Raw genomic sequence first — 16,628 nt, 5'->3', positions numbered from 1 at the left:
TTTCCTGAATTTTAATAGCTCATGGTACATCACTTGTTACTCGTTTGGTGCTCAATATTCAACATACGAATTCTCTGTGTTTCTGTGGTATTTAAAACACTGATTAAACATGTATCTTGCTTGATAGATACTAATGCTTCCAGAATGTGAATTTCTTGCCTGTGAATCATTGCTTTTGATGATCCCTTTGCTTCAATTTTCAACCTAAAAATCCTCTTCTGGCAAAATCTGATATACATTTTCGATTTTGACATTCACTGTACAGTGCCTCGTTCATGATTAAGACCCTGTCAGTCTTATGTTTTATTGGGTGCTACCTATATGATCTTTTAATTAGTTTCCTCTTGCTGAGCTACCAAGCAGGTAATCCTCTCTCTTGACAATTACACTTTCATTACCAACTTACATTTTCCCTTCCTGTCTCCTCTAGCGGGCAACAATTCTATGGCTTGCAATTTGTTGTAAGTGGTATTATTTTTGCCATATAACATATAACTTGTTAAACTTTGGTGTACTTCCTCAAGTTAGTGTGCATGACAAACTTTCTTAAATTCCTATCTTCTGGTGGCATGATTAACTACTGCATTATTTTCTTTGAAGCAGCCTCGTCCTATTACGACGAGGAGGTCCGCCTCCTCTCCCAACTTCCAATATATACACAATTCTACATGTACTGTGCCTTCCGTACTTATGATTTCATCTGAAATTCATTTTAACTGGGTCGATACTCTCGGTTTGTATCACGTTCCATCTTTCAAAATGTTATTATTAAACAAATCTGTGCACCATAATCAATGAACACTATCAGTGGATTTACCTTACTTTCTGTGCATTTTACACGAATGCATTCATTCTAATTTACACAGTCTTCTTGAAAAATTCTTCTTGATAGGGCATAATATGACTGCTGTATTATACCTCTCTCTAGTTTCCCTGTTTCAGAGTTTGATTATGGGTTGCTAACCATGCATTTTCTGGACACTGCTTCATGTAGTGACCATGCTGATGACAGTTAAAAATTTGCCATGGCTCTGACTTGCATGGAACCAAATGTACCAGTAACTAGCACAATTTATACTTCTCTACTGAAATGGATTCAACTTTTTTCTGTTTCTATGGAAATAGTTTGTATTTAGTATGGGGACATTTTCTCATTTTTCCATACCCTGATGTATTTCTTTTGGAACCAGAACAACTGCTAAAATTCTTCTTGCGTGTCGACTGTCTCTGTGCATCCCAGTGACAGGTACTGCTTATTTGCTATGAAACATTACAGTACCATGCAGAAAGAATTGAAAGATTTAGTTAACAGTGAGCAAGCAAAACATTAAAACACAAAGAAATCGGTGGTACAAAAACTAAAATTTCTTAAGTCACAGACGTTATGCCACTACCAGTTGCAACAGTTTTCAATGGAACTAAATAAAGAGTATGGCAACTATATATTGCTGTGAAGTATGTTGATTAAGCCAAAAGGCATGCCTGCAACAAATTTTCAGGGTCCACAAACAAAAATTGTAACACCTGGAATGGATTGCAGACCTCACATTTTAAGTGGACTTGACTGCACACTGGCCACAGTAAGATACTCCAAGGTGAGAAACAACTAATTTCTGATTTGATGGGGAAAAAGAAAATTGCACTTTGTAAGGGACAAATTCCAACAAAAAAAAAAAAAAAAAACCTTCATTTCCTTCAGCTCACTAGCATTAAAGCAAACATGAGGTCTGAAGAATTCATTGTGGCCTTAAAAAATTACAGGGATAGTTTTATAAGTGTTGTGGACACTTCTAATGCTACTCCTGTTTTAGGGACCATTTGCCATTTCAGTTGAAAGCACCTCTGTGCTTGGGTGGATGTAACTTATTGATCTGAAATGTAATTCCCATTTTAAATACAAATTCTTTTACGTTAAATTGACAAGTATGTATGAATTGTTTTCCACAGGTAGCGTTCCCATGTCTCAATAACGAGGTTACAAAAGTGCTACAACATTTCAAACGACTTGTGTGCACAATAACTTTTTCGATTATGAAACTAAATATGGCATGAGTATGTGGCAACCTGAGTGCAAACATATGTGACATTGCCTGCGTCTGTCCATATGCTGAGTGTGTGTACCAGGTAAAAATTATACTAGGTATAGAGCGCCAAAATAATAAAATACTAAAGATTTGTATTGTTTGTGATCTGTGTTGTTGGGCGACATGAAATATAAAACTAAGTCTTATGCAGTGCAACTGCAGAACTATTTAAGTGCAGCAAGTTGGCAGGGAACACGCACGCACGCACGCACGCACAGTGCAATCCATTTTTTTCTCTTTGCCTGATGGCAAACATCTTTATCGCATAGAAATGTATGATGCACTTATACAGTCATAGTTTTCAAACAACATTGTACATACATCTTCCCAAGTGGAAGTCAAGTCTCATAAGTAGTTTACCTCTACCTGTCCTAATAATTTTGGTTCAACAGATTTTAAGAGTACTTCTCAATCATTTCTGATGAGTTCAAAAGTAATATAATTGTTGGTAAATTTGTGCAGTTAGAATTTGGTTCCATAGAACGATTGTGGAATTAATTTCAGAATTTCAGGGACACTGACTTGTTGCTCTACTTGCAGTCTTTCTGTTGTACGGTCACAGTGGTATGTTACTTCTTAGTGCTTACTTTTATGATGCGATGCAGCAGCAGTGATGACAAAGGCAGTGCAGTGATCTTGCTCTGGTGCGACAGAACTGAAGCTGCTCTCGAAATGTGGGCTGTTTATCGCCTGGAGGTCCATGCAGCAATCTTGGCATTGGGCAGAGGCTCTCCGATTGTGGCTTATGGTGGCAGCAACAATCCTCTTGCAGGCTCACAACAGCTATCACCTGCCCTGTCTTCCAGTTTGTGTCACATCTATAGAAACTACCTATATGGCTGCTGTGCTAGCTTATGCCTCACATCTATGTAACATCTTGTAGCACAATGTAACAATTCCTATTACTAGGAATATTTTTTTTCTTCAAAGCCAGAATGCCACTGAGCTCAGTGTTAGACTGATCTAGTAAAAACTACACATTCCAATCAGTGGTATGGAGAATCTACCTCACATGACACCAGTGCTTATGTCACATTACTGTTATCAGGTTAAACACAACTACCGACTTACCTCAAATTCTGTGAACAGCTTCAGAATTTTTTTGGCAGAATCAGGTTTGTCCAGCAAACAGCTAAAAAGATACTTAGTAGCCAAAAGCTGAAACGTTTTTTCCTGAATTGGAGCTCTAGTGGGATAGAAAGATTCCAGGGGTACAGATCATGCGATAAAAATCAAAGGTTTAAGTTACAGTTAAATATAACAACTGAAAGAAGTTACACAGGAGTCTATGTTCTATTTAGTCAGATCAAGACCGAGTATTACTCAAAGTGAATCTGAGAACATCCAACTCTTAACAGAGGCCACCTTGTGTCAACATACGCTGTCCAGTCACATTATGCGACCAGTTGTAACGTTCCAGGCTTATGGTTACCACCCCTGCATTATGTATTACTACATCAATACTCATATCTCCAGCTATAATTAAATTCAATTACTTTTTGATAATAGGAAAAAGGCTTTTAGAAGAATAACAGCAATACCAAACAATAGTAGTTACAATACCCTTTGTACGATAAACAATCAAAACCAGATTCAGGAAATTAATGTATGGAAAATGTTTGGATAAAAGAATAATATATTTCGTTATCATCTGTAAATGGTAGGAATTAAATCTCGAGGCTAGTTAACAAAATATATATATAACTGATCATTTAGCATTGTTAGAATGCTTATTTCTGCAATTTCAATATTCATGTGATTTTTTTGTGTTTAGAAAATGTCTTAACCCAGATAACTCTGATGTCCTTCTGGAAGGACGACATCACTCACTATTGAAATTATTTATTTTTGCGAATAACGCATTGTTGCAACGGACTGTGATGCATTGTTATATGAAGTAGGCAGAGTCACTTGCGCACTGCGACAGTCAGTTTGACGCTGTCGTTCATAGTGAGTGAGAAATTGTGTCTCGAAAATAGGGCTGATTTTACCATGGACGAACTGACTGACCTTGTCATCGATGGGTATGTATATTTTCTTTCATATTGCATCAATACTTCTGAAACTTGTCATATAATGTCTTAAAGAATTAACCTATATTATTTATGGGTTCATATTACGATTGAAAGTTTTCGTCAGTTGTAATTCAATAATGTTTTCAACCGCCGTTCCAGAAGGACTTCAAGGTAATATGTTGTCATTTTGTATTTACAGAAAATGATGTACACTGATGTAACTTTTGGACATGTTAGAATCAAAAGATGAGGAAATACCTAATACTGGTGTGAATGTAACATTACACCCTCCTCTAAATTCAACTGATGACTTAACAGATGAAGATTCGGGTGCTGAAGAAAATCCCAGTGTAGATAAATTACCAGCAAGTCAGCTCAATGCCACTGTGCTTTGTGATTTGTGATTTGACCATTCCTACCAATGGTAATGCTGTGAATGCAACAAGGAAACAATCCTTTACCTCTGATGTTGTTCCAGGACCCTCCAGCAGTGCAAAAACAGTAACAATAACAACAACCACAAACAAACCGGCAAGGCTATCGAAGAATATAGTTCTAAATCTACAACAACCACAAACAAACCAGCATGGCTATCGAAGAATATAGTTCTAAATCTCAGGGAATGTAACTGGAAAAGTGGTGAAATAGTTAATCCAACACCTGTATGGCCTCTAATGCTCATAGTTGCAATGAAGAAAGGGCGAACACCACTTGAATATTTCCAACAGTTTTTTGATAACGAAGTGCTTCAGATGATGGTCACTTACACAAATCATCATTCTGTCGATGAATCGATGGTCCCATATTTCGGAAGTCACCGGTACAAACAATTCATAAAAGGAAAACCAATCTGACGCGGATTCAAATTTTGGTGTGGAGGCACAAGTGGTGGATATATTATTTCGCTCGAACCCTACCAAGGATCTGGCACGTGTAGTAAGGATTATGAAACGAAAGGTATGGGGTACGGTGTGGTAACGACTTATGTTGACCAGTTACTTCCACATGTTCCATATCGAATATACTTTGATAACCTCTTCATCAGCATTGAACTACTACATGACCTAAAAGAGAGGGGCGTGGAAGCAACTGGAACAATAAGAGGAAACAAGTTAAGAATTGTACTCTATCATCTGTAGATAAAATGATTAAAGAAAACAGAGGATCATATGAAGTTTGTTCTGAATCAGCATCCGGGATTTCCATTGTACGTTGGAATGACAACAATGTTGTTACTGTAGCCACCAACTTTGACAGAATGCAACCACTACACTCTGTAGCAAGATTTTCCAGGGAACAAAAGAAAAGGATTAGCGTGCCTCAACCTAACTTATTACACTCCTACAATACTCATATGGGAGGCATAGATCAAGCTGACCAAGATGTATCCCTATATAGATGCTCTATAAGAGGAAAAAAGTGGTATTTCCCGATCATTGCACATTTTATAGACATTGCAGAGCAAAATGCCTGGGAACTTTACAAGAACAATGAAGAACCCATAGATCATCTCACATTTCGTTGTCGAATTATCACTGCAATTCTTGAAAGTAACAAAAGAATAACTACCATCAGAAGACATCCTAGTAAGAGGGCAAAACTAGATTCTAGGTTTGTACGAAGAGAACATTACGTTGCTGAATTACCAACGGACGAGATAACAAAAAAGAAGAAGCAGCTGAAACGTCGAAGTTGCCACAAAAAAAACTGTGACGAACCACTTCATGTTTGTTGCTTTTTGTCTTATCATATTAGTGCATAAAATATGTGTATCGGTTATTTTCTTTTTTTTTGTATTTATTACCTGTTTTAGCCCATAATTCAAATTTATTTATGTTTATTTGAAAGTATAAAAACAAAATAAGTTAATTGTGCAATTTCACATACTTTAAAAACATGTTCCTTTATTGTCCTGATGTTCTGCTGGAAGGACGCCCATTTTTGGAAATACTAAATAAAAAGAAATACTCAAAATTGTTTTTACTTTCTTCCTTACAACGTTGTGAATGAATGTAGATAAGATATAAATCAATTTTGAAAAACAAATAATTCAGGCCTATCTGGGTTAAACTTGTTCTAGCAAAGTAAGGAATATTATAGTGTGTTTGATAATGTTGTTAAGCTATTTCATATTATAAATTATGTTTTGCATTATTGTAACCAGTAGTACATTGTAGTAAGCGTATAAATACTCTGCCTCGAGTATTGTTAGGGCAGATGAGTGTTACATCTACTAGGGGACAGATCTGTGCATACCGTTGAGATAAGTTCTTGGTGCATGATTCACGTTTGGATTTACAATAGAGCAACTCGTGTGTTGTACATTGTCTGAAACAGCATATTAGAACAGTGCAGTGATGGATTATTTGAGAGTGTTAAACAGTTTGATTTAGTATCACAAAGGCAGAATTGTGTGAGACTTCTTATTGTTACTTAGTTGAGTATTAGTGTTGAACAATGTAATGGACCTCACACACGCATTTCTATCAAATTACTGAATCTGGACTATTTAATATCGCCAGTATAGTATGTGGTACCATTGGTTAGCTGTAGTAGTAACAACAAGGCTTGTTACACTGAAGATTGATCATGAGCTCATAAGATACAGATTTTGAAATGAATAAATCTACGTACTTACTTTACTTCTGTTGTGGCCAACATTATTGTAGTGAAATCCATTATGGTACCCAGTGTTTATTGAACAACCCTATTTTCACTCACGTATGCAGTCCTCGAGGGACACCGAAGGCAAGATATTTATAGGTATTTAAACCATTTTTAACTACCCACTAACCGGTGGTATGTTACAACCTGTCAAAAGCCTGAATAACTACCATTTGCAGCGCAGGCGTCCAGGAAGAGTCACTGAGGTTCTGGAAGGTATTGGCAGGGGTGTAGAGCCATGCCAAATCCAGTGTCATGACCAGCTGCACTAGGTTTCTCGGCTGAGGAGCCAAGGTGTGAACAGCCCAATCAAAGTGGTCCCAGTGGTGGTGGAGGAGGAGGAGGAGGAGGAGGAGGAGGAGGATTAGGGGAAGGGGACCATACAGCGAGGTCACTGGTCCCATCAGATTATGGAAGGACAAGGAAGGAAGTTGGCTGTGCCCTGTCAAAGGAACAATCCTAGCCTTTGGCTGAAGTGATTTAGGGAAGTCACGGAAAACCTAAATCAGGTTGGCCCAACGAACAGTCATCCTCCCGAATACGAGTCCAGGTCCCACTGATTCTTGATTAGGTTGGTTTAAATACACACACACACACACACACACACACACACACACACACACACACACACACACACCAAACTATGTGGCACTGTATTGTCCTGATGGTAGATGCCCTGATGAAAAGAAAAACTGCATGTAGGGGCATGGACACAGTCCCTAAAGGACAGATGCATACTTGTGTTGACCCATTGTGCCTTTCAGAATGACAAGCTCACCCAAGGAATGTCCAATGGAGCAATAATTGTGAGTAATCTGAAAAGATTGTCACCACTCAGTAGACCTCCCATTGTGGCACTGGTGTGCAGATTCCAGCCTTCACCCGATGAAGAGAAGTCACCCTGCCAAGACCCATCCGTAACAATGTTCGCTGAACTGTCATTGAGGAAACGCTGTTGGTAGCCCCCTGGTTCATCTGGGTAGTCAGTTGCTCAAGAGTTGCACACTCATTTGCCCATAGATGTCTCCATAGCCGTTGCTCACCCATCATCTATGGCCTGTGGTGCATCACAGTTTTGGATAGTGCTATTTTACCTCGAAATCCAATGGTCATGCCATTTTGGACACCTGATAAATTGCTCCGTTTTGTATGACAATGAGTGCACCATTTTCAACAACTCCACATGCACTTTACACAGGGTGTAACAAATATATACAGCATGAATTACAGGACACATCCTTCACAAGTACACAAAGAAATTATGTTATATGAACACAGTTCTGTAAATGCTTTACTTCCAATGTTACTAGTCATTTTCTTCAACTCATTAATCATGGGAAACGCACAAGAACAGAACATCGGAAACACGCACTCTTGGTGATGTCTGGTTATGATGTGCACCGCCAGTGTTTTGTTTTACATGTCCCTGTTGCCATGCGATGTACACCATTGCTTGTTTATAGGGAACATCAGCTGTTCCAGCAATCAGTATGAGCATTACAAGCATACAGTTTACTGTGTACAGTTAATCACAGACTTGGCTCATACAATGGCAGTGTACACAAATGCAGAGATGGCGGATGTTCATTTGATGTATGGCTTAGCTGACGGCAATTGCACTCGAACTCAATATTTGTACTGGGAGAGATTTCCAGGATGTAGGTGCCTTGACAGGAAAGCATTTGAAGCTATTGAGTGTCATCTGAAGGAGTATGGGTCACTTAAGCCTGATACTCACAACCGAGGGAGGACTAGAAGAATGAGAACATGGCAATGGAGGGCGGCAATTCTTCACGCAATTGGCGACGACCACAGTGTCAGTACAAGACATGTAGACATGTAGCTGCAACACTAAATGTGGATGAGGTGACTGTCTGGTAAGTGTTACACAAGGACCAGCTGTATCCATAACATTTACTGTGTGTACAGGCACTATTAGCAGCTGATTTTCTTGCATGGGTACTCTTCTGCCAATGGGCTATTCAATAGTGTCAACCCTAATTTTAGTGCAACAGTGCTGTTCACAGATGAGGCGTCGTTTCAAGGAGAACAGATTGTATATTTTTACAATTGGCATGTATGGACAGACGTCAATTCTCTCACAACTGTTTAAGCATGTCATCATCAAAGATTTTGGGCCAGCATTGACTGTTTGGTAGGGCCTCACTTTCTTCCATCCAGGCTTAATGGACAAAGTTATCATTTTGCAGAGAATGTTCTACCTGATCTGTTAGCAGATGTGCATTTAGCTGTGCGACAAATCATGTAATTCATTCATGATAGAGCACCTCCTCATTTTAGTATTAATGTCTGTCGGCTTCTAAATAAGATTCGTTGACAGATGGATAGGTAGAGATGGACCAATTGCCTGGCCTCCATGTTCTATGGACGTAAACCCACTAGGCTTTTATTTGTGCAGGCATTTGAAAGCTCTTGTGTATGTAACCCCAGTACAAGATGATCAGAGTCTCCGTGCCCATATTTTGGAAGGCTGTGAAACGATACACAATACTCCCGATACATCGGCACATCCAAGATACACTATGACAGCAGGTTGATGCATGTATCAATGCCCACAGAGGGCATATTTAATATCACCTGTGAGAAAGAGTTGCAGGAGGTATGCTCCTGCATTCTGTTCGTGCTCATTTCCAATGAGTGTTTCCAGACCCATGTTCACATAATTTCTTAGTCTATATGTGAGGAATGTGTCTTGCAATTTGTGCCATACATTTTTGTTACACTCTGTATACCCTCCACCGTTAGTGCTGCCACCTGCCCTCTGGGTGGTTACTGAACTTTAATGTCAAACATTGGTGGTGGTCGCATTAACGTGACTGGTCTGTTTATGACATGTTACCAAATTACAAGAATCATCCAATACAAGTGCTACAAGTTTCACGAGTGTTACAATAGGCTTTAACAAGAGAGGTATGTAAGTCTTACTGAAGGCTGCTGGTGAGGCTCTGCTGTACAATTAAGTCAATTCAGATGTTGGTCAAGAACTGTCTTGACTGTTACTTGGGACCTCTTTTGTACTTGTATGATGGTCTCTGGCCGCACCTAAGTGTTTCTAAGCAAGTGTTGCTGATTTTATCTTCTCATCAGGCAATCAGCTGAGTAAAGTATCATCTTGAAACAATGTATGAACAATCATAACGTGTAGGCTTTCACGGCCGTAGACTCACCTCAGATGATGTTGCCCGCAGCTGGCAACGAAACGTCAGGGAGAAGTATTTCTACTATTGGACCACGGCCTCTTAGCCCGGAAGTTTTAATTACTGAATGTATGAACAAGTTTTATAATTACCATCCTCCAACAAAGATAGAGCTACACACTTTTCTATCACTACATGTTAACCAAAGCTGAGTATTAAACCAAGAATATGAACTGATGCTGCTTATCCAACCTTCAGGTGATAATGCCCAAAAAGGTCCTTAGCTTTTTAAACAGGAGTGTATTATATGCAAACATCATGTTTATCTCCCCTGCCACACACCTCACCTTTTTTCCACTTAACCCAAATTTCATCCCAGACAATATAATTATTGCACTACATGTACCACAAAGAAATCACTGTTAATTGTTCATAAAAGAAATATACATGCTGTGAAAATTATGATTGTGCAGCAGTAACAGTTACGTTCAGGTTCCCATTCACTCAAATTCTTCTGACTGTCCTCATTCTTGACTTGCCTGTGTTAGTCATGTGGAAACATATGTGCAAAGCAAACAGTAAATTATTGGAATACTTCCAGGGCATTTAAGGACAAGTTGAAAATGTTGACTGTACAGTTTACGGTGCAAAATTTAGAACTGGATGTAGGTAACAGACATTATAACTTGCGTAAAATCAAAGAAATATTAAGTGAAAACTTCTTGGCAGATTAAAACTGTGCACTGGGCCAGGACTCAAATGTGGGACCTTTGCCTTTTGTGGGGAAGTTCCCCACTGACAATTTCCCTTACTTATGACACACACACACACACACACACACACACACACACACACACACACACACCTCCAGCTAGTACCGCTCTCCTTCCTCCTGTTCATTCTGGAAATTAAGTTGCTCTTCAAAAGAAATATCTGGATCTTAAAACTGATAATTACCTATCTACAAAAACAGTTACATACATGGAAAAACAATCTGCTGTGAAAGAAGCTACATTTGCCAATCACATTATCAAACACAATTAAGAGTTTTCAGTCACTGAATTATGCCACTGATACCATTAAAAAACTATTCAAATTTGAGTTTTCATGTTCAAACTAAAAAACCCATTGATCACTAATAAACTTACACCATTTATTCTGAAGAACTAATCAATGAACTCTAAGTAGTGCAGATTATTTCAATAATGGTTGAACCTTCCAGCCACATAGATTTTAAGACAGGTTTTTTGCTTGTGAAATTTTAGTTCTCAAGTGCATTTGACTTCTTACTGCTTAGATGTGCAGGCAAAGTTCCTTGTTGAGAAAAAGAGGGAAGCAATTCCAGAACAATTAAATGTACAGCGAAGACAAGAAGGCACAAATAATGTTTATTATTGACAGCAAGAAAAGATTGCAAATAAATTAACAGGTATAGAATGTTAAACTCTTACTGCACACAATGATGTCCAAACAGCTGCAGACTGCTTACTCACTGACATAGCTGGTTATTGGGAAGATGTACCATTTCCATACTTATAAGCCATGTGTCAAAAAACTAAAATCATTTCGTGAATCCATGAAACAAAATACAAGAGACTCCAGGTCATAGCAAAACCACAGAGTTCCCTCTCTCACTAAACAATAAAAACAATGTTTTGCACGTTTGAACATCTTATTTCCTGTCTCTTGATAAGTACCCTCTTGCCCAACAATATTCTTCAAAAATTTGCACCCACATAAACATCCAGTTACTTTCCAGACAGCTAGGTACCTTCAACAGCATTCTGCACATTGAAAAGTGAGTAACTAACAGAAGTTACAACTGAAATGTTTTTAACATCTGTACAAACCATTAGTTACATGATGTGGAAAGTGAGGGGGCCGTGACATAGGTTCAGTTCAACGGTATTGCTATGTATTTCTGTATCATCATTGTGCAGGTCTGTGATTGGCATAAATGATTTTTGGAACCTCTTATGTCAATGGAGTTGATCATTCTAACTTAAACCATTAGCTGGTCAAATGTACACTAATACTCCATTTTTGGAAAGTATACTACATTAAATTTCACAGCGGAGGAAGAAAAACCAATGAATGTTACTGAGTGGATAAGTGAAGATGAAATGCTGAGCTGAAGTAACAAATGAGTTATTAGAGCCAGTGAAAAATGGCAGAACATTTTTAAACAATTTCACAATGAACATATTATCTAGGGCATAACAGAAACTAAGCTGATATGTAGGGCATATCAGAAGCTAAGCTGAGTTTCCTCTAACAAGACCAGGTTACAACAAATGTGTAAATAGTTTTTTTAAATAGTCACAATACCACATGATGGGCAGACTAGGGGAAAAAGCCTTAAGTTATAAACCATGAAATCTCTCACAAGTCTAGTAACTAATGTTGTTAACCTTATTTATGTATATTAACATTATCTGTCAAGGAATGACAATAAGTTTCTAGAGAAAATAAATACAACTCAAGAGTAATGGCCATGTGCCAATGACTACTTCATCAAACTAAGATAGCTCAAAACATGTAACAATTGTACTGAAATTTAAGTTTATGTGGAATATCGCAATCAATCTCCTTTTTTGTCCAAATAAATTAATAGAATATCTGCAACTGAAATTCCAGTCATGTTCCGCGTTTTTTTATTTCCTCTGGATTTTTTTGTGATTCAGAAAACATCCTGATTTTATTTTAAAATAATATCATGATCTCAAGTCATGTACATTGTCAGAAAAAGTACAAATTCATGCTTCTGTCTTTCCACAGATATATAAATTAACAGATATATAAGTTAACAAGAAAAAACACAGATGGATAAGAGAAGTTCTACATTTTTGTTGATTTCAACTATCGCTTAGAATAACATGATATGTACTGAACACACATTTAATAAAAAGCTGCATACTTATTTTATGACAGATGAACAAAGCAGAAGTGGCCTTACAACCTGTACAGAAAGGAAGAAATGAAATGATAGTAAATGGTGTATACCTCTGATTTTTGGTTTCGTGGTGATCTCATTCCCCTTTGCACAAAATTAGAAAGTAATTCACTCCTATCCCTGAACTCTTTACTAGATCATTCATAAGAGATTCAGTTTTATTTAATACTGTTCATTAATTGTTAAGAAGGAACTCCCATAAATTTTGCTCATCGGCGTTTCTTCTTCTCCTGTTTTCGTGGTCGATGGTGAATATGTGGCCTCCGTGGAGTTGCCTGTGGAGTGCTGTGCTCAGAACCTTCATCATCACTCATTTCTAAATCCTGCAACATATTTGCAAAAAGAAAATAAATATTCATCACCAAGACTTGGGCAGAAATGAGAAGAGAGGCTGTGGTGTAAAGTTCCAAGTGGACAGAACTCTTATCTATAGTCCAACTTAAAGCTCAAATTCATTTACAGGGTAGCATGTGATACCATGATCCATCAATCACACAAGGACATGAAGTAACACTACCATTTAGCACTATTTCCAAGTAGGAAGCTATGTGGCAGCACTGGATTTTATCTGCTTCTTTCCGTACTGATAATTAACAATACAATGCACAGCGCATATATGAACCTTCATTCCAGCCAGAATGCGTGCACCCCTCCCCCCCCACTCTCTCTCTCTCTCTCTCTCTCTCTCTCTCTCTCTCTCTCTCTCAGCCCCCTTTACAACAGGTGGGAAAACAGCAATAGTAAATCACCTTCTCACGGACCTTCACTGTAATAGTGATGCAAGATAAAACCAATGCTTCCAAAACTCACTGTCCTAGTATAATAGCAACTAGTCCTTGGCCAGTCAGAAATAAATTTATTTTTTCACAATATCCCCTTTCTATCAATGATCGTGTTCAGCATTTCTAAAATATAAGTAGATTCCATCTTTAAAGGAAAATTGTGGAGGACCTTCAAAAATACATATCAACATCTGCCATGAACAGTTCATTGCACTCAGAATATACTTTATCCACAAACTTTTTTCATATATGAGAACAGTTTATCAGAGGTCAATAATCCAACAATTCATACTTCAAATCCTTCAGTTTCACCACTGCCATTGCCTGTCACTGCCTTTGTGTGGAGGCACAGTTTTCTGAAGAAAGATAACATTTCTTTTACAATCGAAATCATGTCTCAAAAATTTATTCATTTGCTGTAGGGAAGTTCTGGTAGACTGTAAATACTTTTGGAATGAAGGTGACCACTCACCAAAAGGCAGAAGTACACACATCTGAGACCTCCACATGATGTCAGCTGAACGAACAGTGAAAGTGCGGCATTTTGTTGGAAAGTGGACTAAGTTGTGGTTGGGGTTGGGGTTGTGTGAGGTGGGGTGGCGAGAGGCAGGCAGAAGCAGGCATTCATCCAGGTGGATAGCTGCTTGGTAGTCAAAAAACTACTGAACAGTGTTCGTAGCACAGTTGGTACATGACTGATTTCACTGGTGATCCGGCCTCTGATGGGAAAGGACAAGCCTGTGACAGGAAGTATTGATTAGGCAGATCATGCATCTTTGTCAACCACAGGGATACCATCCCTGTGGCAAAGCGTTGGGAGTGGAAGTGGCACAGAGATGGACCGGGATGTTGTGTAGGTTGGGTGGGTGACTGAGCACCACTTTAAGAGGGATGGGAAAGATCTTTGGTATGATGCTCCTCATTTCAGGGCATGATGAGAGAAAGTACTGATGAATGGCATGGTCCAGTTGTTCCAGTCTAAGGTGATATTGGGTGACAAAGGGAGGGGGTGTAGCATTCCTCTGTAGCCAGTTCTTGGGGGTGGGGGAGGATTCAGGTTGTGGGAGGATATGGCTTGTGAAATCTGTTTGCACACAAGTTTGCGAGGCAGTGCCTGTCTGAAGGCCTTCGTGAGACCTTCAGCATAATGGGGAAGGGAGTTCTTGTCACTGCAGATACATGGTCCACAGGTGGCTAGACTGCATGGGATGGATTTTTTGGTGTAGAAAGGATAGCGTCTGTGAAAATGTAGGTTCTGTTGGTGATCAGTGGGTTTAACGTGGACAGAGGTGTGGATGGAGCCACTAGAGAAGTGGAGATCTATGTCCAGGAGGTTGCCAAGGAGGACTGAGGACCAGTTGAACTGGATGGGAGACTGTCACACTCTCGGTTCAAAAGGGAACGCACAAATGACAATAAGCGAAGGTTAGCAGAGATTCAGGGGTCTGTGAAAAGATCTATGCGTGAAGCACGCAGCTACCGCCATCATACCTGAACAAAAGAGCTGGCTGAGAACCCAAGGAAATTCTGGTATTATGTAAAATCTCCAAGTGGGTCTAAGGCTTCCATTCAGTCCCTTGTTGACCAGTCTGGTGTGGAAGCTGAAGATAGCAAAATGAAAGACAGTTTTAAATTTCTTGTTCAAGAATTCATTCAGACAGGAGAATTGTACAAACATACAGTCATTTGATCATCAGACAGACTCCCTTATGGATGACATAGTAATAACCCTCCCTGGCACAGAGAAACAACTGAGATATTTGAAAGTAAATGAATCACCAGATCTGGATGGAAGCCCAGTTCGATTTTACAAAGAGCACTCTACAGTATTGGCCCATTACCGAGCTTGCATTTATTGTGAATCTCTCACCCAGCACAAAGTCCCAAGCAACTGGAAAAAGCACACAGGACTCCAGTATATGAGAAGGGTAAAAGAATGGACCCACCAAATTATAGACCAATAACTTCAGTTTGATTATAATAAACTTTCTTTACACTGAAAAGTTTAGGTGCACCGAATCAGCATGGTTTTGGAAAGCATTGCTCCTGTGAAACTCAGCTTGTCCTTTTCTCACATGATACACTGTGAACTATGGATGAAGGGCAACAGGCAGAGTCCATATTTCAAGATTTCCAGAAAGCATTTGCCAGCACCCCACTCCAGGCTGTTAACGGAGGTACAAGGATATGGAGTAAGTCCACAGATTTGAGAGTGGCTTGAAGGCTTGTTAAATAATAGAACCCAGTATGTTGTCCTCGACACCAAGTGTTTATCAGAGACAAGGGTATTATCAAGAGTGCCCCAGGGAAGTGTGTGAGGGCTGCTGCAATTCTCTATATACATAAATGATTTGGTGGAGAGAGTGGGCAGCAATCTGCAGTTATTTCCTGATGATGCCATGGTGTATGGTAAATTGACTGAGTTTATTGGTTGAATTTTAGGAAACACTGGTTCACCTGTAAAGGAGACCGCATGTAGGACACTGGTGTGACCTTTTCTTGAGTACTGCTTGAGTGTTTGGGATTTGTACTGGGTTGGATTGATGGAAGATATCAAAGCAATTCAGAGGGGGGCTGCTAGATTTGTTACTGGTAGGTTCGGACAACATTGAGGTGTTACAGTGATGCTTCAGGAACTCAAATGGAAATCCCTGGAGAGAAGGCAATGTTATTTTTGAGAAACATTATTGAGAAAATTTAGAGAACCAGCATTTGAAGCTGACTGCCGAATTATTCTACTGCTGCCAACATACATTGAAGGACCATGAAGATAAGATTTGAGAAATTGGGGCTCATATGGAGGCATATAGGCAGTATTCCCCCCCCCCCCCCCCCTTGCTCTATCTGCAAGGGAACAGGAGAGGAAACGACTGGTAGCGGTTCAGGGTACATTCTGCCACACACTGTGTGGTGGCTTGCTGAGTATCTATGTAGATGTAGAAGCAGACGAGGTGTTGAGGTTATGGAGAAAT

The 16,628-nt window shown here is 39.2% G+C and overlaps 1 protein-coding gene across 1 annotated transcript in view; it reads right to left on the bottom strand.

The window, feature by feature from the left end:
- Nucleotides 1-11,289: 11,289 nt before the first annotated feature.
- The window catches only part of LOC124721702 (protein anon-73B1), a 45,443-nt gene continuing 40,104 nt past the window's right edge, over nt 11,290-16,628 (bottom strand). The window contains exon 2 of the mRNA XM_047246788.1: nt 11,290-13,197. Within this exon, the coding sequence (XP_047102744.1) occupies nt 13,084-13,197 (114 nt within the window). The 3' untranslated portion in view covers nt 11,290-13,083. The remainder of the gene's footprint in view (nt 13,198-16,628) is intronic.

This window comes from Schistocerca piceifrons, chromosome X (genome assembly GCF_021461385.2).
Source record: "Schistocerca piceifrons isolate TAMUIC-IGC-003096 chromosome X, iqSchPice1.1, whole genome shotgun sequence".
Taxonomy (NCBI): Eukaryota; Metazoa; Arthropoda; class Insecta; order Orthoptera; family Acrididae; genus Schistocerca; species Schistocerca piceifrons.
Note: the sequence above shows the minus strand (reverse complement) of the source record. Positions and strands in the feature narration are given on the sequence as shown.